General features: G+C 49.2%; 1 protein-coding gene across 1 annotated transcript; it reads left to right on the top strand.

Annotated features, from left to right (window-relative positions):
• Positions 1-888: 888 nt before the first annotated feature.
• KCNK17 (potassium two pore domain channel subfamily K member 17) lies at positions 889-17,410 on the top strand. Its single transcript, XM_007939464.1, has 5 exons — positions 889-1,110; positions 4,955-5,069; positions 9,502-9,662; positions 11,189-11,363; positions 17,100-17,410. Exons 1-5 carry the CDS (start codon positions 889-891, stop codon positions 17,408-17,410), a joined length of 984 nt encoding a protein of 327 aa, XP_007937655.1.
• The last annotated feature ends 2,658 nt before the right edge of the window (positions 17,411-20,068 follow it).

The raw sequence follows: 20,068 nt of genomic DNA, 5'->3' as shown, positions 1-20,068 counted from the left end.
CCTCTCCCTCCACCCCCAGCAGCAAGGTAGGTCCTCACCATAAGTGGCTAGGGACCTCTGGACAGGACTGAAGCAAGGCTGTAGAGCAGAGGAACCTCCAGGTGGGAGGTCCTAAGAAATAATCTACAGCGGCATGAGGGATCAAGGTTACCCCCTACAACTTCCTGACCTCAAAGACAGGCCTGGAAACTGAGAAAGCCTGTGGACTCTACACAAAATTGGACCCACCTCCATTCTGGATAGAAGAGGGAGTTAGAGCTTTCCTCAAGAAGCAGAAAATGGGCAAATACAGTGGTCAAGCCCCCTCTTGCCTCCACAAACTTAAGGACAAGTAAGGATCAACTGAGACTCTTCTTCTTTGGGTGTACAAAGGAAAATATCTTGTGAGAGATCCTGGAAGAACTTGACAGGCAGTCCCTGCAGATAGTTCCAGAGTCTAAAGATGTAGAACGAGGACTGAAGACAATAAATATGACTTCTACTTTCTCTTCCCCATGAGTGTGGTTTCCAGGAGTCTCTCCCACTGTTGACTATAGGAAATGCTGGGGTCTCTGAGCCCCTTCCTTCTCAGAGCCCAGCAGCCCTCCCCTTCTCCCTGATCTAGGTAGGGGGAGGCGGGAGAAGACAGACACTCCACACATTTGAGGCGGAGCCAGATGCCCACAGCTCAAGGCTTCTTTTATCCCTGGGATTGGATCCCCATATGGGGTGGGGCAGGGCTGTCCCATTCCCCAGTTCCCCTCCTCGCCTGGGAAAACTGGAGTCACGCGGGCACTTGCCAGAGAGGGGACCAGCAGGGCTCCTGGCCCTTCCTTTCCACCTAAGTGCCTGCCCTTGGCTCCTGCTTCTGGCCTCCCAGCCTCTTCCATGTGCGCACTGCGAGCCGGGATGGAAACTAAGGGCAGGGCTCGGGGCTGCACGTGCTCAGTACCAGGCACTTTGATCCTGCTACTCATCTACCTGGCTTACCTGGCGCTGGGTACCGGCGTCTTCTGGGCGCTGGAGGGCCGCCTGGAGTGGGACTCCAGCCGCAGATTCCAGCGCGACAAGTGGGCGCTCCTGCGGAACTTCACGTGTCTGGATGGTCCGGCGTTGGACTCGCTGATCCGGGTCAGAGGCTGGCGGAGCAGGCCTGGGGTGGGGGTGGGGGTGCCGAGATAGGGTACGGGAGTGCTGGGTGCGCGGGCAGCAGGCGGGAGGTCACACCCTTGCTCCCAGACAAAGAGATATGCCAGAGCCCTTATCCAAAAAAAAAAAAAAAAAGAGGTGAGAGGCTGCATAGACTGGGGGCGTGCGTATCCCCACGCTGGACAAGAAGATTGGCGTGGACCGCACCAGGAAGGGTCCCAGCTCTAGGGAGAAGGCGGTGCGGCGCGTTGACTTGGGTTTTCCTTTAGGGGGCGACAGGGCGGGACGAACCCTGTCGGGGAGAGATGCTTGGGGTAAACATCCAAATTGGGGAATGAAGACCACTAGGGGAGAGCTAACCAAGGTCAGGAGCCAGCACAGCCGACCCTGGAGGCAGGACGCGTTTGACCGGCTAGGGAAGTAGCAGGGCTCAAGGATTCAGGGACATGCCGAGCAGTGTCTGGGGCAGACCGCGTACGAAGGATAGAAGGGCACACCTAGCCCCTTCCATACGTAGACCCGGGGTGCAAATACACGAATTGGGTGTGTTGACAGCAGGGGGCGCAGACCCGGGTTTGAGGATGAGCAAAAACTCAAGCAAGAACGTCGAGTTCGGAGCAAAGCAGTTCAGGACTCGCTTGTCCCAGTGGGTGGTGGAATGGGGCGGAGCGCGCTTGCTCGGGTCCGCTGCAGAGGAGAGAGCCAGCTCCAGTGGCGCAGATCTGGGTCGGAGGAAGGGAGGACCGACAGCAGGGGAGTTTTGCGGCTAGGTTGCGGTACTCTGAGTCGGCAAATACCGCGGGCAGGGCGCGCCACTCCAGCAGCGGATGCTAAGAAGGACTGAAGGGAGGAGGCGAGGGGACGAGGAGGTCACTGAGCGCAGAGACTTCTCAATGGGTGGAGTCCCAGGGCGGCCAGGCGGTGGGAAGGACGGCAAAGGAGGTTCTTCAGGGAAGGACATCTTGATGGATGTAGGAGATGAGTGGAGGTCTCTGGGCACACACCGCTGGGCCCGGAACTGCTTGGCTTTGGCGAATGAGTTTACCTCAGTTTCTGGCTTCTCCTGAAAGCCAAGGCCCCGGGCCTAGACAGCAGTGCCCCTAACCTGGAATCCCCTCCATGCAGTGCGGGTGCAGGAGCACTCAGGAGGGTAGGGCTAGCCCCTAGAGGCTCCCACTCAAAGCCAGTCCCTTGAAGATGGCAAGGAAATGAGTCGGGATGGGAAGGGACCCGGCGAGAGGAGGTGGAAGGTGGAGTCCCGAGTCCTGGGACTGAGTTGATTCCGCAGGGTCTGGAGCTGGGCAGGGCAAGGACTATCTTTTCCAAAAACCTAATGTAGGTGGGCTCAGAAGCCCTAGTGGTTCAGTGGTTGAAGTGCTTGGGTGCTAACCAAAAGGTCGGCAGTTCAAACCCATCAGTGGCTTGGCAGGAAAAAGATATGGGTGGGGGAATATATGTGGTAGTCTACTTCCATATTTACAGCTTGCAAACCCTATGGGGGCACTTCTACTCTGCCCTGTAGGGTCACTAGGAGTTGCAATACACTCCACAGCAACCGGTTTGTTTTTTTGGTTTTGGAATGTGGGTTCTCCTCCCTCCCAGCTCCCTCTCCAAGTCTGTGGCAAAAACAACCCAGTCTGACTGCCTGGCCCATGGTGCTGAGGCCATCTGGCACTCCCCTTGCCCAGGCAGTGAACAGCTTGGACCCAAGAAGATGGCAGTGTGGTATTAATAATTGTAAATTTTCCTGTGTAGCACTTACTATATGCCAAGCACTATTCCTACTATGTTATATATATTAACTCCTTTCAACCTTCAACCTTATAGAAGAGGTTGAAACTATTGTTATCATCATCCCCATCTTAGAGATGAAGAAACTGAAGTTCAGAGAAGTTAAGTATAAATCCATGGTTACACAACCACAGGTCTGGGACAGCAGACTTACTGCCTCAGTGTGAACTGGGTTACTTGGGAATTTCTCAAGCTTCCCAGCTGGGATTTCATCTCTTATACACTCCCTCCCTCCAGGCTTTCTCAATCCTCCTGTGGTTTCCACCATGCCCACAATTAAGAATGTGATAGCTCCAGCCCAGATCTGCCCTCCCTTAAACATGTAATGCAACTTCCTAAATAAACCCCACTGAAATCAAGTCCATTCTGACTCAGGTGACCCCATGTTCTACAGAGTAGAACTGTGCTCCATAACTGGTTTGGTTGGCTGCAATCTTTATGGAAGCAGATTGCCAGTCTGTTTCTCCATGGCAATGCTGGGTGGTTTTGAACGGCCAACCTTTCAGTTAATAGCCAAGTGCAAACTGTTTCCAGAACTCAGGGACCTATCTAACAACTTTCTAGGAAACCTCCAAATTCTCCAAGACAAAGAGCAAACCACCCTCCTCCTTCCAGCCTTGCTCTTCCACCAGTTCTAAACCTCTGTCTTTGACCCCACTATGCTCACATCCTCTCATATGCTTCCTTTGCTGCCTGCAGTGAACAAGGCTGGAGCCTTGGACTGCTGAATATCTCCTTTCTGGTCCTCCTGGACCACTCCATGATGGATGCAGACCAGACCTTCTCCATCACTCATCCCTTCCAATCTCCCATCCATCTTCTACACTACCAGCTGCCACAGAGCACCCCAATCTGATCCTCCCTCTCCACTTTGCTCGGTGACCTTGAATGAGACCTATCACCCCATACCTAGCATGGCAGAGCCAAGTAAGCCCTGATCCTCACTGACTTTTTAGTCTGCCTGTTCTAGATTCTAAGGAGCTCTGGTGGCATAGTGCCTAAGGCATTTGACTGCTAACCAAAAGGTTGGTGGTTCAAACCCACCAAACGCTCTGCAGAAGGAAGACTGGGCAATCTACTTCCATAAAGATTTACTGCCTCAGAAACCCAAAGGGGGTTGTTATGAGTCGGAATCGACTCGGTGGCGGTGAGTTTGGTTGTTTTGTTTTGTTTCATTTTGTTTTGTTCTAGATTCCAGGCACAGTTCTGCCTCCCAATTTTTGTTCCTGCTGTTCCATCTATCTAAATACACTCTCACCAGGAGCAATCTTATCCAAGCCTCAAATTAGAGTTGAAATATCACCCCCTCCATGAAGCCTTCTGTCCCTACCCCCATCAAAATGAACACCTTTCTTCACTGTATTCCTACATAATAATGATGACGATGATAGAAGCTGTTAACATTTCACATGTGCCAAGTTACTGTTCTAAATCTTTGCACGTACCTCATTTAACCCTCACAACAACTCTATGGAGTAGGTACTATTGATATTCTCATCTTACAGAAAAGGAAACTGAGGCCCAGAGAAGTTGAGTAACTTGTCCAGGATCATATAGCTGCACTGCCTCCATATTGCTTATAGCAACATTGACTGCTCTGTAGTAGAGCTAATTAAAGCAATCTCTGTCTCCGGGAGAGTTAAAGCCATGTCTCTTTCATCATTAAGTCTCCTAGAAGCACCATATGTCACACCTGCCCTAGTGTTTGTTGCAAGAATGGGAGGGAAATGAATGGATGAATGAATGAGTGAAAAAGCAAGGAAGAAAATGAATGGTGGTTCTATCAGTCAAAGAAAAATCACACATCCCATCCTAACCTAGACTCTGGGGTGAGGAGAGAGGAAGGTGTTACTACTGGTGGTCTCTGGCCCTGGGAAGCCCCTGGTTGGAGGGAGAGCGCTGCCTTGCCCTGGTCAGGCTGGGAGTGAAGAGTGGTTGTGAGGACTGCCCATGAATGTGCGTGTGTGTGTGTGTGTGTGTGTTGAGGGCGAGTTTACCCCACAGAGCTTGGTGGTCACTGCAACTTCTCCCATAGGGCATCGTCCAAGCATACAAAAGTGGAGCCCTTGTCATCGGCAATACCAGCAGCATGGCACGCTGGGAGCTTGTGGGCTCCTTCTTCTTTTCCGTGTCCACCATCACCACGATCGGTAAGAGTCTGCTCAGGTTGAGATGTGAGGGACTGGGGAGGGAGACTCTTCCTGAGGGGCAGTAGAGCTGGTTGTCATTTAGAGGAGTTACTTAGGAGCTTGCTACCCTAAGGAGCAGATCTCAAGCCTCACACAGACCTACTGAATCTGTTTCTGCATTTTACCAAGATCCCCAGGGGGTTACTATGTAACCCCCAAGTTTGCGAATAGCTGCTCTAGGGGATTTCTGACTCCCATCGCCTTTCAAGAGACAAAAGATCTCCCGAGGGGCAGTAAAGATGATCCTCAAAAAATAAAAAATAAGAAACCTCACTGCCCTTGAGTCGATGCCAACTCATAGTGACCCCCTTTGGCTTTCAGAGGCAGTAAATCTTTACAGAAATAGATTGCCTAGCCTTCTTTCCATGGAGTGGCTGGTGGATTTGAACTGCCAACCTCCCGAGTTAGCAGTCAAATGCTTTAAGCACTATGCCACCAGAGCTCTGGGCACTGGAAATGTTCCAGGTTTCTCAGTTAAGTCCCCCCAAGGCTTGGTGGGTGTTGGGGAGGAAGGAGGGATAACTCCCTTCTGTCAGCTTTGGGGAGAGGTGATCATCATCATCCCCCCCCCCTTACTCTGGAAGAGAGTGCTCCACTCCCAGAGACCTCGCCTCAGCTCACTGATGTCCCCATCCTCATCCTCCCCAGGCTACCTTCTCACCCAGACAGGAGACATCTGGACTAGATTCACCTCCGGTTTCTCTCTAGCCCTGCCCTGCAGAAGAGCTGAGGTGGAATTTGTCTTGGGATAGTTTGTGAAGGGAGGCGCAAAACCCATCTAGATCACTTCAGCTCTGAAACCCATGAAATAATGCTAGCGGGACCATTTTCACTGCTCTGAGTGTCTGATCTCACTGCCAGATCCAGCTAGTCTCTGCATGACACTGCACTTACCACCAGGTGGCAGGCTAACACCACTGGTAACTTGGGACTACCTCCTCCCAGTTCTAGGCCTACCACAATCCTCTACCCTGGAAACCAGTATCCTGGCCTCTATGAGTCGGGTCCGACTCCATGGCACATAACAACAATCCTTCCCAGAATGGGGTGAAGCAAGAGCACTCAGAGAACTCTCCATCTAGTTTCAAGTCAGCCAAAAACTTTGGTAGCAGCTCTTGAGGCCACATGGGAGTCTGGGCAGTCCTCTGCCTTCCGATAAGAATACTTGGAAAGCCTCAGACCCGACCCTGAGACACTAATGAGACTGGCCAGGAGTGTGTTCATTCATCTTTACATCACAGGAGTCTAGTACAAGGCCCAAGCATTTGATGGGCACTCAACAAACACTACCATATTAATTAATCCACCCATTATGTATTCAACCAGAAGGGGTGTAACGGACTTTGAAGCAGAGTCAATTTGGGCCAAGCATCCCAGATGTACAGGGGGTGGGGCTAGGGGTGGGGGTGTCTATAGTTTCTGAATCTCACACATCATCCACCCGCTATCCCAGGCCCATGATCTGACTCATCAAATTCAGATTTTCCACCTATCTCTTTCTAGCCCCACCATTCCTGGCCTGGACTATCTCCTTGTCTCTTCCTCTCCATCCGGCTCTGTCCTAAAGCTGTCTGATCCAGGTCTGAGGGTGAGGAGGGTAGAGGAAGGGAGACTGCACCTCACCACACCTGCACACTACAATAGAATATGCTCAGGTTCTACTCACACACTCATATCAGCCACCGTGCTATTGTTATGTGCCGTCGAGTCAGCTCCAACTCATGGTAACCGTATGCATGACAGAACGAAACACTGCCCAGTCCTTCACCAGCCTCATAGTACTTACTATATCTGAGCCCATTGTTGCAGCTACTGTGTCAATCCATCTCCTTGAGGGCCTTCTCCTTTTTCTCTGACCCTCCACTTTACCAAGCATGAGATCCTTTTCCAGGGATTGGTCCCTTCTGACAACATGACCAAAGTAGGTGAGACAAAGTCTGGCCATTCTTGCTTCCAAAGAGCATTCTGGCTGCACTTCTTCCATGCTAGGCTAGCTTTGCTAGCCTTCCATGCTAGCCACCGTGCTAGCCACTATACTAGACACTTTTATACTTGAGATCTCATCCTTACAACAACCTCCATGCCACAGATGAGGAAACTAAGGCACAGAGAGGTTGTACGACTTGCCTCAAGTCACACAGCTAGTAAACAGCAGAGTTAGAATTTGAGGGCTGGGAAACGGCATTGCTTTTCCCAATAGTGCCTACTCGTGGAGAATTTAAAAGATACGGTGGATATTCTAAATAATGGAAGAAATAGTTAGCCACTCTAGAGTGAACACCAGGAGAGGGTTGCCTCCTTGGCACTCTTATTACCCTGGGACCGCCCTGTAAGGACTGGCTTTCCAAGCCTCAGAATGAACCACAGGGTCTGGCAGGCATATGAATACTTCTGGGGTAGTAGGATAGACTTAGGAGCTCTGGTAGTGTAGTGTCTAAGGCACTTGACTGCTAACCAGAAGGCTGGCGGTTCAAACCCACCAGCCACTCCTCGGAAGGAAGATGAGGCAATCTACTTCCTTAGTGATACTGCCTCAGAAACCCAAGGAGGGGTCGCTATGAGTCGCGTCCGACTCAATGGCACATAACGACAACAACAGGATAGACTTGAGTCCAGAAATTATTCATTATCTAACTCTGTCCCAGGTTTGCTCACTGTTCACTCATCTACCTGTCCATCTATTCAATAAATAAAATGAGTACCTACTGTGGGCCAGACTGTTCTAGGTGCCGGGGTACCACTGTGAGCAAAACTGACCAAGTCCCTGCCCTCAGGGAGCTGACATTCTAGTGTAAGGCAATATGAGATAAAGTTAAACAATAAAAACAAGTGCACAGATAATATTCAGGTGGTAGTGAGTGCTTAGAGGAAAGTAAAGCCAGATAAGGGAATTCAAAAGTGATGGAGATGAGGCTATTTTACATGAGATGAAAAGGGAAGGCTTTATTCTGATAAGATAACATAGAAGCAGAGATATGAACAAAATAAAGGAGCAAGCCACGAAGATAACTGGAGAAAGAACTTTCACCAGCAAGTGTGAAGGCCCAGAGGTAGGAATGTGATTGGTGTATTTGGGAAGACTGGGGAGCTCCAGATGGCCAGAGAATGTTTGGGGAAAAAAAGAGATGAAGTCAGAGAGAGTGCAGGAAAACCTGATCACAGACCTATGGGGCCGTCATAGGATGCCCAAGGGCTGAACCAGCAAGGTGAAGGGGTGACAGATGGAAGACATGCTGAAATGAGAGGTGGCTTGGATGGGGCCACCTAGCACTTGGCAGCTAGAAGAGGGCTTCACTGATATCCACCGATTTCACTGAACTGAAGACTGATCAAAACCAATGGGGAAGGGAAGACCCTCACGGGGTTCCTCCCAGAGCTAGAATCTAAGAACCTTCATCTCACTGGGGAGGACTGAATAAAAAGAAGAACCCCAAGAGCAGAGGATAGGGCTTGCTAAGTATAGGTTGTTGTTGTTATGTGCTGTCGAATCAGACCTGACTCATAGCGAGTGACCCCTCCTTGGGTTTCCGAGGCAGTATCTCTATGGAAGTAGATTGCCCAACCTTCCTTCCAAGGAGTGGCTGGTGGGTTTGAACCGTCAGCCTTCTGGTTAGCAGTCAGGTGCCTTAGGCACTATGCTACCAGAGTACAGGTATAAACTAAAAGAAACCAAACTCACTGCCGTCAAGTCTGATCCAACTCATAGTGACCCCTCCTTGGGTTTCCGAGGCAGTATCACTATGGAAGTAGATTGCCCAACCTTCCTTCCAAGGAGTGGCTGGTGGGTTTGAACCGTCAGCCTTCTGGTTAGCAGTCAGGTGCCTTAGGCACTATGCTACCAGAGTACAGGTATAAACTAAAAGAAACCAAACTCACTGCCGTCAAGTCTGATCCAACTCATAGTGACCCCTCCTTGGGTTTCCAAGGCAGTAGCACTATGGAAGTAGATTGCCCAATCTTCCTTCCGAGGAGTGGCTGGTGGATTTGAGCCACCAGCCTTCTAGTTACCAGTCAAATGCCTTAGGCACTATGCCACCAGAGCTCCTAAGTGAAAGTACCCAAAACTCACTGCCATTGTGTTGATTCCAACTCATAGCAACCCATACGGTTTCCAAAACTATAAGTCTTTGGAAGTAGATTGCCTCATCTTCCTCTTGCAGAGCAGCTGGTGGATTTGAACTGCTGACAGTTCTGGTTAGAAGCCAAACATTTGAACCACTGTGCCACTAGAGCTCCTCTATGAAAGAAAGGCCTCAATAAATATTAGCTGCCCACATCTGGAGTGTGTCAGGAATGAGGACCCTTTGGGCTATTGGGTAGGAGTAGGGCTGTGGGATGGAAGTAGTTAGGGCCAGTCTGAAAAAGTCTCCTGAAATGCCCTGTCTCTCCTCAGGCTATGGCAACCTGAGCCCCCACACGCTGGCCGCCCGCCTTTTCTGCATCTTCTTTGCTCTGGTGGGGATACCGCTCAACCTCGTGGTGCTCAACCGCCTGGGCCGTCTCATGCTGCAGGGCATGCACCGCTGTGCCCGCAGGCTGGGGGGCGCCTTGCAGGTGACGGGGTGCTGGAGAGAGAAGAGGGGGTCACTTCTAGAATGAGGGAATATGAAGGGTTGGGGATCTTGGTGTGGATGGATCACTGGTGGGAGCACAGGTTACTTCTGGGAATCAGGGTCATTGGGAATCAGGGTCACTGGTGGGGATGTGTTGGCACTGGGGTGTCACTGTCTAGAATGGAGGACATTTTCATAATAAAGAGGTGTCAGTGGTGGATATGGGTAGGACTGGGCAGACAGAAGAGGTGTACCAGGCAACAAAGACAAAGTTTTGGCCTATGTCTTAGTTTCTTAGTGCTGCTGTAACAAAAATATCACAAGTGGTTGGCTTTAAATGACAAAAATTGATTTTCTCATAGTTTAGGAGGCACTTCGCCAGAGGAAGGCTCTTTCTGTGGTCTCTGGGAGAACATCCTTGTCTCCTTCAGCTCTGTAATCCCAGCATTCCATGGTTCCTTGGTGGCCTTCACGTGGCATTTGTTTTCCTCACATTTCTGTGTCTAATCTGCTTTTCTTTCTTTCTTTCTTTCTTTCTTTTTTTTTTAAATTGTGCTTTTGGTTCATAGTGCCTAAGGCATTTGACTGCTAACCAGAAGGCTGGTGGTTCAAACCCACCAGCCACTCCTCCGAAGGAAGGTTGGGCAATCTACTTCCATAGTGATAGTGCCTCAGAAACCCAAAGAAGGGTCGCTGAGCCGGATCTGGATCCGACTCGGCAGTGAGGTTGGTTTGGTTTTGGTTTTGGTGCAAATTTACAAAGCAGATTTGTTTTACATTCAACAGTTCATGCACATTTGATTTCACAGCCCCAATTACCAACCCCAACCATAAAAATCTCTCCTCCCTCTCCTCTTTGGGACTACCCCTCCCTGTGCCCTTCTTATCTATGCATTCCTCTCCATCCAGCTTCTCTTCTATGTGAATGCTGCCCCTCGGATGTCTCATGGCTGATTGAGCTAAGGGGTGCATCTTCCTGGCATAGGTGGGTGCATCTCCCTGGGGTAGATATTCTTTATGTAGGTCTTTCGACTGTTGGGCTGAGAGCCAATCCACCGAAGTGAGTCCATTTCTGGGCCCGAAGGATAACTGGGGGCCGTAGTCTGAGGAGTCCCACCAGTCTCTATCTGACCAGTCATTCTGGTCACTTTTGTGTTTTTGAATTTTGTTCCATATTTTCCCTCCCATAATCTGTTTTTTTTTTCCTATAACTCAGAAGTGATTAGTTTAGGACACACCCTACGCTGATAATGGTCTCATTAACATAACAAAGAAAACCCTACTCCTAAATAGTATTATAATCACAGGTATAAGGGTTAGGATTCTAACACATATTTTGGGAGGACACAATTCAATCCATAATGGCCTGGAACCTGGAAAACACAAAATAGATGAAGGACACACTGGTGGCAGTGTTTTTCCTTACTGGGGAAAAGTGCTCTCAGCTAAGTACCCCCAGGCTATCTGCCTCCCCTGCCCCTTGGCCCACACAGGAGAGCTGATGGCATGATTTGCTTGCACCCACAGGACCCGGCCAAGGCCCGATTGTTGGCGGGGTGTGGTGCCCTCCTCTCAGGCCTCCTGCTTTTCCTGCTGCTGCCTCCACTGCTCTTCTCCTACATGGAGGGCTGGAACTACATGGAAGGATTCTATTTCGCCTTCATTACCCTCAGCACTGTGGGCTTTGGCGACTACATGATTGGTGAGGAGCTCCTGGGCATGCGGGTAGATGCTCCGAGGTTCAGCTCCTCAACCTCCTACTCCTACATCCATTAGCCAGTGTCTGCTGGGCACCTGCTATGTGCCAAGCATGGAGGACTTGGAGCCCAAAGTCCGACCTCCTTTTGTGGAATATGATGGGGCTGAAATCACCAAGGTAAAAGGGGATTATTTAACCTGAATGTAGTGCTTTGGGCTGCAAGGTGTGACTCCTGCCCTTCCCGACAGGCACTATGAGGCTCTCACGTCCCCACAAATCCCACTGTCATTCTTAGAGCTCACCAGATAAGGAGATAAGCTCGACCCCCATCCTTGTCCATCTCACCTTGCCCCAGTGGAACAGCAAGCCTTTCCACTGCTCCCGGGTTGGGGGCCACATATTTATTTCACAGACCATGGGTAGAGTATGGGTGACTCATGCAGCCCTAGGCTCCACCTTGGTAAAAAGTTGGCAGCTAAATTCTGAGTGCCAGCAAGAAAGGTCTGTGAGGTCCACAAGGTTCAAGGTGAGGTTAAATCAGTGGTCACCACACAATGTGGAAAAAAAGCAGGGCCCCAGGAGCCCTGCAGAAGAAAACCCCCAACTCCCTATCCCCTTACCATCTCCCCAAAAAATAACAAACTGTTTGCTATAGAATCTATACTGACTAATAGCTACCCCATGTGTTGCAGAGTAGAGCTGCTGCATGGGATTTTAAGGGGTCCTGGTGGTACAGGGGTAAAATGCTTGGCTGCTAACCAACCACTCCATGGGAGAAAAATGTAGCAGTCTGCTTCCATAAGATTACAGCCTTAGAGAAAGGAGAGTCAGGAATAGAAGGATCTGGAATATGTGGCTAATTGCCTCCACGAACAATGGCCTCTTTTGCCCTGAGACCTGAAAAACTGGATGGTGCCCAGCTACCATTACCGAACATTTTGATCAAAGTTTCCATAGAAAAATCCTGATCAAAAGGGGTGAAATGCAGAACAGAATTTCAAATTTTTATGGAATCCAGACTTTATAGAGCCATGGAGGGTGGATGAACCTCTGAAACTATTCCCTAGATAATATTTAAACCTTAAACCAAAAATATCCCCTGAAGTCTGAAAACCAGAGAATAGTTTAACTACTGAAAAAGATCTGCTTTGTTGTTGTTGTTGTTGTTGTTATTCATAATAGTAGATTATGAATAAAATACAATAAAAGACAATAGTTTAGTTTAACTACTGAAAAAGATCTGCCTAGAGCATCATGCTATTTTAAGAACAATCTATATTGGATCGACTGCAACAACTTGAAAGATGAGATAGGAATGTAGGGGGCAATGAATTTATGTTAATAAGGGAGGAACAACTCAGAAAAGGAGGGTGAAAATGATTGCACAACTCGAAGCATGTAATTGATGTCACTAAGTTGTACATGTAGAAATCGTTGAATTGGGACATATTTTGTTGTGTGTAGTCTACAACAACAACAAAATAAATTAATCTATACAATTTAAAGAAAAGAAAGAAAACAAAACAAAACAAAAAAGATTACAGCCTTGGAAACCCTATGAGGCAAGTCTACTATCCTATAAGGTAACTATGAGTCACAATCATCTTGATGATCAATGGGTTTGGTTTTTTGGAATCTTTACAGAAATATATCACTAGACTTTTCTTCTATGGAGCCACTGAGTGGGTTCAAACCACCAGCCTTTAGGTTGGCAGGTGATTGTAAAATGCCAGCCCCAGTGCTCACCCCCCCCCATGATAAACCTGAGGCCAGATGCCCAGCAGGTGGACACTTGGTGTGGCTGCAGGAATGGCCAAGAACTAATCTGCATTCATCCTCTCCCCTTCCTGCCTCTAAATGTTCACCTACTATGGCCATATCAGCAGTGGCCACTGGCACCACCACCATGTGGGCCTCAAGGGGCTCTGTGCCCACCCTCTGACCCCATGGCCCTAAAGTGGGAAGAAGACCCTGCTCTTCACTCTTTCAGCAACAGAACCCAGCCTGGAATATTGAAAGGAAGTTTTCCCAAAGGCTCAGTAAAAATAGAAGGTAAAGGAAGTCAGAGAGTAAGGAATGACTAACTCATCAGGCACATGACTAAGGTTCATCTCCATTTTACCAAGGAGAAAGCTGAAGCTCAGAGAACCCAAGCCATTTGCCTGAGATTGTACAGCTAGTGAGACAGAAATTCCTGTTTGGCTCTCAAACTCCTATTGTTTTCAAACCGCCTTCCACTCTACCCCACTCTCATCATCCCTGTTTGTAAATTGTAGGGACTGATACATGATTGCTAAGATGCCTCTTAGTACCTCCTTATGTGTAGGGTCCTCTTCCCTGGACCTCTCTTCCCCATGTCCAGAGCCTCATGTTATTCCTTCCTGACCTCCCTCATCCTATTATTCTAGAAAAGACTAAGTCATGTTCCCGTCTCTACCCTCAGAGTGAAGCGTTGTTTCAGGAGAACTGAGCGCAGTTGTTCTAAGAGCTATATCTGCCCCCTCACAGTTCAGAGATGAGTCTTGGGTCATTCTTCTCCTCTATGCCCCCTACTGTTTCCCTAGTCTAGGCAGGGCCTTTGTGTACAGCTACACAGGTTGGGTACTACACAACCCTAAAACAACCAAACTCACTGCCGTTGAGTTGGATTCAACTCATAGCAACCCCTCCTGTGGTTTCCAAGACGGTATTTCTATGGAAGTAGATTGCCCAATCTTCCTTCCAAGGAGTGGCTGGTGGGTTTGAACTGTCAGCCTTCTGGTTAGCAGTCAAATACTTTAGGTACTGTGCTACTGAAGATGGTGCCATTTAGACAGATCACAATAAGAATGACACCCAGAGTTGTATAAGCTCTATCCTTGTCCCTCCTCTTGCCCCTTAGGATCTTTAAAAACTGCAGGTTCCATCATGTCACTGCTAACCCCTTCTGAAAACCTTTAGTGTTTTCCCACAGTTTCAGGATGATGTTCAAAATCTATAACCAGGCCTGTGAGGCCCTCCATGTAACCCTGCCCCTGCCTCCCACTCCCCTCCAGGCTCTCCCCCTTCTATGCTACACTCTGTGGTTGTTAGGTGCTCTCAAGTTAATTCCAACTCATAGTGACCCCAAGTGACAGAGCAGAACTGCACACAGGGTTTGCTACTCTGTAATCTTTACGGGAACAGATCACCAGGTCTTTCTGCTGCAGACCCACTGAGTGAGTTCGAACCACCAACCATTGGGTTTGCAGCTGAGCACTTAACCGTTGCACCACCAGGATTATTTCTACTATACTCTGTTGTTGTTGTTAAGTGCCATCGAGTCGGCCCTGACTCATAGTGACCCCTCCTTGGGTTTCCAAGACAGTATCACTACAGAAGTAGGATCGCCCAACCTTCCTTCCAAGGAGTGGCTGGTGGGTTTGAACTGCCAGCCTTCTGGTTAGCAGTGAAATGCCTTAGGCACTATGCTACCAGAGCTCCTTGTACTATACTCTAGCCACCATGAAATACCATTGACACTGATTGCAGCAGCTTTGACTCAGGGCTTTGAGATCTGACCATCCTGCAGCTGGCCCCTCCTCTCCCCTGCCAGTGCCCTACTCTGAGGCTGAAACTCAGAATTTGCCCTGGGTCACCATCAAAAAGGCTTGATTCTCTGGGGACATTCAGTGCAAGGTAAAGGGCAGAGAAATTGTAGCAGGACTCCCAACTAGGGCCTCTCAGCACCCACCTATCACCAGGGCTTTCCAAGTTTGGTCCTGGGTAGTTAATACCTAACAACAAGCTCACACCCACCCTCCACCCCAGAAACTCCCCAAGGAAGCCCATATGGAGTTGATGGGAGAATGTCTGTGAGGATGTCCTGAGACCTCAAAGGCCCCGAGCAGGGCAGGGCAGAGGGAAGTAGAAGCAGACTTCTCCAGGCTTGGGTATTCTGGAAATCAGTGAAAAAGGCTCGAGGACGGGCAATGAGTCCCTAGAAGCCAGTCTCTGTAAAACCCAAGAGAGCTGATCAGGATCTCTGCCACACTGTTGGCCAACCCTGGAAGAGCAATAGGACAGAGGGAGGCTGAAACATGGAACCTACGACTTATCTTGACAGAGGAGCCTAGTCCAAAACCACAAGAGCTCGTTAAGTCCAGAAGGGCTGCCCAGGCAGATCATCCAGCCCAAGGACAGCAGGCAGAGTTGCCCTCTTCATCATACCACCCGAGATTTGCTCCCCAATCTGGCTCCCTCCACAGCCATTTCAGTCTCTCTTATGGCAAGTGACCACAGCAGAGTCACTGCTTCAACTGTAAGGGCATCTTTCTTACACAAATGGGGCGACCCATAGAGGGAAAGAGAGTTGACTAAGGTGATAGAGCAGGCAAGTCAAGGGCAGGCCAAGGATAGACTCCCAAGCCAGGGTTCTACACACAACACTTCTAGAATCATCTGCAACCTGAGAAGGGGACAAACCCCACCTCTACTTCTTCCCATGTCTCTCAACTTTGCTTGTTCTGCAGGGACAAGGTTAAACGGTTTTCTTAAATGAGAATGCTGGGGGTCTACCACTTGGACACTGGGTGTCCATTGTCCTGTGTCAGCAGCTATAGAAGTGTTGTCTTCACAAGCAGTCCTCTGCAGGAAGGCTATGGCTGGAGCAGCCCCTAGATCCTAGCCGCCTGCTTTTCCCTGGCCCCATAGCTCTTGCTTCCCCCAATTGCATTTGCAGCTCAGTTGAGAGCCTTGCCAGCTGCCAGGTCTCCTGCCACTTATGATTTTGGCTAAAAAAAAAAAAATGAAATAAAAGTGGAGAAGAACGCTGCCTCCCCTCAGTTACCAGGAGCAAGTTAAGCTAGTGTGGGGCAGAGGCAGAGAGCTGGCTCTCTGCTGATCTCATTTGGGACTGCCAGCGGAATCGTGGCCCTGTAACCCAATCAGCCTAATCCAATCAACTCCTGCAGGTGGTCAAGGTTGACTCCAGGTCTGTGTGTTCATCCTTGAGCTGTCTGAAAGAGGGAGCTGAGTGGGCCCAGCCTTAGAAGACAAATCAGAGAGGCTGTCTTGGGACTAGCAGGACAGAATGGAGTGGACAGAAGAGTAGTACAGGGAGCTAAGAGCAGGCACTCGAGGGATAGGTGTGCAAATTGAGGACAGATAGATAGACAGGGAGCCTTCAGGTAGGATTTGGAACTTCATCTTAACAGCCAAGGGAGAGAAATTATTTTCCCCATTTCCCAGGTAAGCAATATTCTGACAGATGGAGACCACACAGCTAGTAAAAAACAGACAGGATACAAATTCCAACAGTTCCCCCATTATTCCTACAGCCCCTGGCTCCAGCAAGTTGCTTCCCTTCAGACATGAAGAAACCAAACCCAAAGACAAGAGCATGCATCAGAATCTCTCAAAACAGAGCTTCTGATTCAATGGGTCTTGTCGGGGCCCAAGGATGAGCATCTCTAATAAGCTCCAGGTGATGCTGATGCTGCTGGTCAGGGACCTCACCTGGAGAACTGCTTGGGATAGAGCATAGACAGAGTCTATCAGAAGGACAATGAGGAAATTTAGCTTCCAAGCCCATGGTGTCAATCCAGGGAGTCTTCCTAGAATCCTAGGTCATTACCAGGCCAGGAACCTCAGACCATTCTCGACTTGTCAAATTTTGTCCCATTGACCCCTCAACTTCTTCAAGCCAAGTAACCTATTTGTGTTTTGGGAGCATGGTCCCAACTTCTAGGCTTCTATCCTCTGACTTTGCCTCTCCCCTAGGGATGGATCCTGACAGGAAGTACCCAGTGTGGTACAAGAATGTGATATCCCTGTGGATCCTTTTTGGGATGGCATGGCTGGCCTTGATCATCCAACTGATCCTCTCCCTGATGGAGACCCCAGGGGAGTCATGCTCCTGCTACCATGGTGGCTCCAAGGAGGATTTCAAACCCTCAAGCTGGAGGCAAGGCCCAGATGGAGAGCCAGAGCCCCACTCCCCGCCGCCGGGCTACCACTCAGAGGAGACTGCAGAAGTCATCCAGCATCCGGAACCCTCTATTCATACTGTGCACCATGGCAAGGACAGCTAGTTATACTCCAATATTTGTTCATTTTTCCTCATGGCCATCCAGATTAAAGACTGCATTTTCCATTCTCTCTTCAGGCTAAGTGCAGCTATATCATTAAATTCTTCTGTGCAATAGGATATACGAGGAAGTGTTCTGTGTGACTTCTGGAATGTGACTTTCAAGGATGAGGGAACTTCCTCTCCACTTTCTCCCTCCAGCTGACTGCAATGCTGATGTGATGGCTGGAGCTCTGGCAGCCATGTTATACCATGAGCTAGAGGTCATGTTAGAAATTGGTAGCACAGTAAGATACAAAAAACCTGGATCCCTGATTAATCATGGAGCCACCGTAACAAACCTGGACTGGATACCACCAGCCTTTGTTTATGCAAGAGATAAATAAATATCAATCTTATTCAAAACACTATTACTGAGCTTTTTCTGTCACAACCAAATGTAATTCTAATTGACAATACAACCAGAGAAAAAGGCAGAATCTGAGCCTGGAGCATATCCTGAGAGTAACCATTCCCTCCACAGGTAGGTTTGACCAGGACTGCTGGAAGAAATGGGTTGAAGCCTGAAGTGCTGGTCCCCTATACTTCCAGGGACTCTCCAGGTAAACTTGCTAAAGAATTGTTGATAGCTCTCATGTTATCAACCAGGTTATCAGCCAGCAGACAGCTGGTCCCAGTTCAGCTTCCAAATCCTTGCTTTATTGCTTACCCCCAGAAAAGCCAGGTGGAGATCAGTGGGCCCCACCTTCCTGCTTCACCCTGCCCCAAAACACTCAGCCCCCTGACCTCTTGTGCATTTTAAGGCTACAACCACCATTTGCAGAGCCAGGTAGGGTTTGCAAAAGTCAATTCTGTTGACAAAGCCTCTCACTCTTGCATACTTCTGCCTCTCATTCAGGGTTGCCACTGAGGCAGCACAGAATGTTGTAGTCCCCACCATACACACACATTACATACTCAGGACCCCAACCAACCAAGAGCCTCTGGCAGTACCAGCCAGCACCCAAGTGTCACCTGGCCTCAATGGGCACCTGTGACTCTGCTCTCCTCCACTGTCCTACAGACAGGATCATAGGGATCCAGGGAACTCCATGTGGCCCCTCCCTGGGGACAAACCCCTCAGCCTCAGGGCCCTCTTGGAACTGGGTCACAGAAAGCCTTTGGCCAAGGAAGAAGTGAGGGCTATTGCACCATCCAGCTTACGCCATCTGGCCTGGCCCTAAGTGGACCAAGGCCAGACCTAGGAGCAAGTGCCAGAGAGTAAACAACAGGGCCCATGCCTGCTTCCTGATGCCCACAGGTTGGGCTAGGCAAATGGATGGGAGGAGGGGTTACTGGAGGTCTGGGATGGCATTCTTTGCCTTTAACACACTCCAGAAAGACAATCTTGCAATTCATACCTGGGGGAAAGGGAGAGACTAGAGTGCTCTGAGATGGTGGATGTGGTCCTAACTCTATTTTGTCTGGGGTCCCTTTCTCATTCCTGGCCACATTGGTCTCCCTCTCTCTCTCCACTCCACCACCATGGGGCCCTTCACCCCCATGCCCACCCCTACCCCATGCTCAGAAATGCTTGCTCCAGAAGAAACCATCCTGGGGTACAGGGTGCTAGTGTGGCACAAAAAAGAATTCAGATTGGCCAGTCCCTACTGAGGTCTACTCCACAGCCAATGAGTAGTGTCTCTGGAACTCTGAGGTCTCAATCCAGGAAGTAGTAAGGGCAGAGATGATGAAGAGATAGGCGAATGGGAGTGCAAGGGAAGTAAGACACCTGTTGGGAGCCACCTGGAGAGATCTGGGTCTGAAAAGGCCTAAGAACAGAGTATCAAAGCTCAGGACAGAAATCATAAAATAGAATGGACCAAAACCAAAAAACCAAACCCACTACAGGACACAGCAGAACTACCCCATGCGATTTCCAAGGCTGTAACTCTGAGACCTCTGGTGGCATAGTGCCTAAGGCATTTGACTGCTAACCAGCTGCTCTCAGAAGGAAGATTGGGCAATCTACTTCTGTAGAGATACCACCTCGGAAAACCAAGGAAGGGTCACTATGAGTGAATCAACTTAACAGCAGTGAGAATCGTTACAGAAGCAGATTGCCTCATGTTTTTCCTGTGGAGTGGCTGGTAGGTTCAAACCACTGAGCTTTTAGTTAGCAGCACCACCAGAACTCCTTATAGACCAGACAGTGAAGTCTTTATCTCATAGACAAGAGGGAAAGATGGTCCTTTGGAAGGGAAATAAGAGTAATTTGATAGGGGCAAGCAAGGGATGTAACAAGGAACCAAGTCATTCATTCATTTACCAACCTAAGTCAGGTCACCAAAGGTAGGGGGAAAGGGACACTCTCTGAGCAGCGTAACTGATGGTTAAGGGTGTAGAGTTTAGAGCCACCCACTTGGGTGGAAATCCTGGCTCCATAGTGTACTAACTGTGTGACCCTGGGCAAATCACTTAACATCTCTGTGCTTCAGTTTCCTCCTCTGTAAAATGGAGCTAGGAACCATACCCACCTGTGGAGGTTAAGTTTGTGTGTCAGTTTGGCTAGGCCTGACTGAGTGTCTGGGCAGCTGAATGTAGTTATTCCCCATGGTGAGATTGGTAATGAACTCCATGGTGGACTCTATTGAAGCAGCTGAGTAGCTGCTTTCAGTATGTG

This window comes from Orycteropus afer, unplaced genomic scaffold (assembly GCF_000298275.1).
Source record: "Orycteropus afer afer isolate SDZICR_OR568_19922 unplaced genomic scaffold, OryAfe1.0 scaffold00059, whole genome shotgun sequence".
NCBI classification, from domain to species: Eukaryota; Metazoa; Chordata; class Mammalia; order Tubulidentata; family Orycteropodidae; genus Orycteropus; species Orycteropus afer.
This window is presented reverse-complemented; position numbering and strand designations above follow the sequence as displayed.

Excerpts from the sequence above, each read along its gene's own strand:
- KCNK17 (XM_007939464.1), top strand. The coding sequence starts at position 889 with ATGGAAACTAAGGGCAGGGCTCGGGGCTGCACGTGCTCAGTACCAGGC. Across the intron at positions 1,111-4,954 it reads CGTTGGACTCGCTGATCCGG|GGCATCGTCCAAGCATACAA; the intron begins GTCAGAGGCTGG and ends CTTCTCCCATAG. Across the intron at positions 5,070-9,501 it reads GTCCACCATCACCACGATCG|GCTATGGCAACCTGAGCCCC; the intron begins GTAAGAGTCTGC and ends GTCTCTCCTCAG.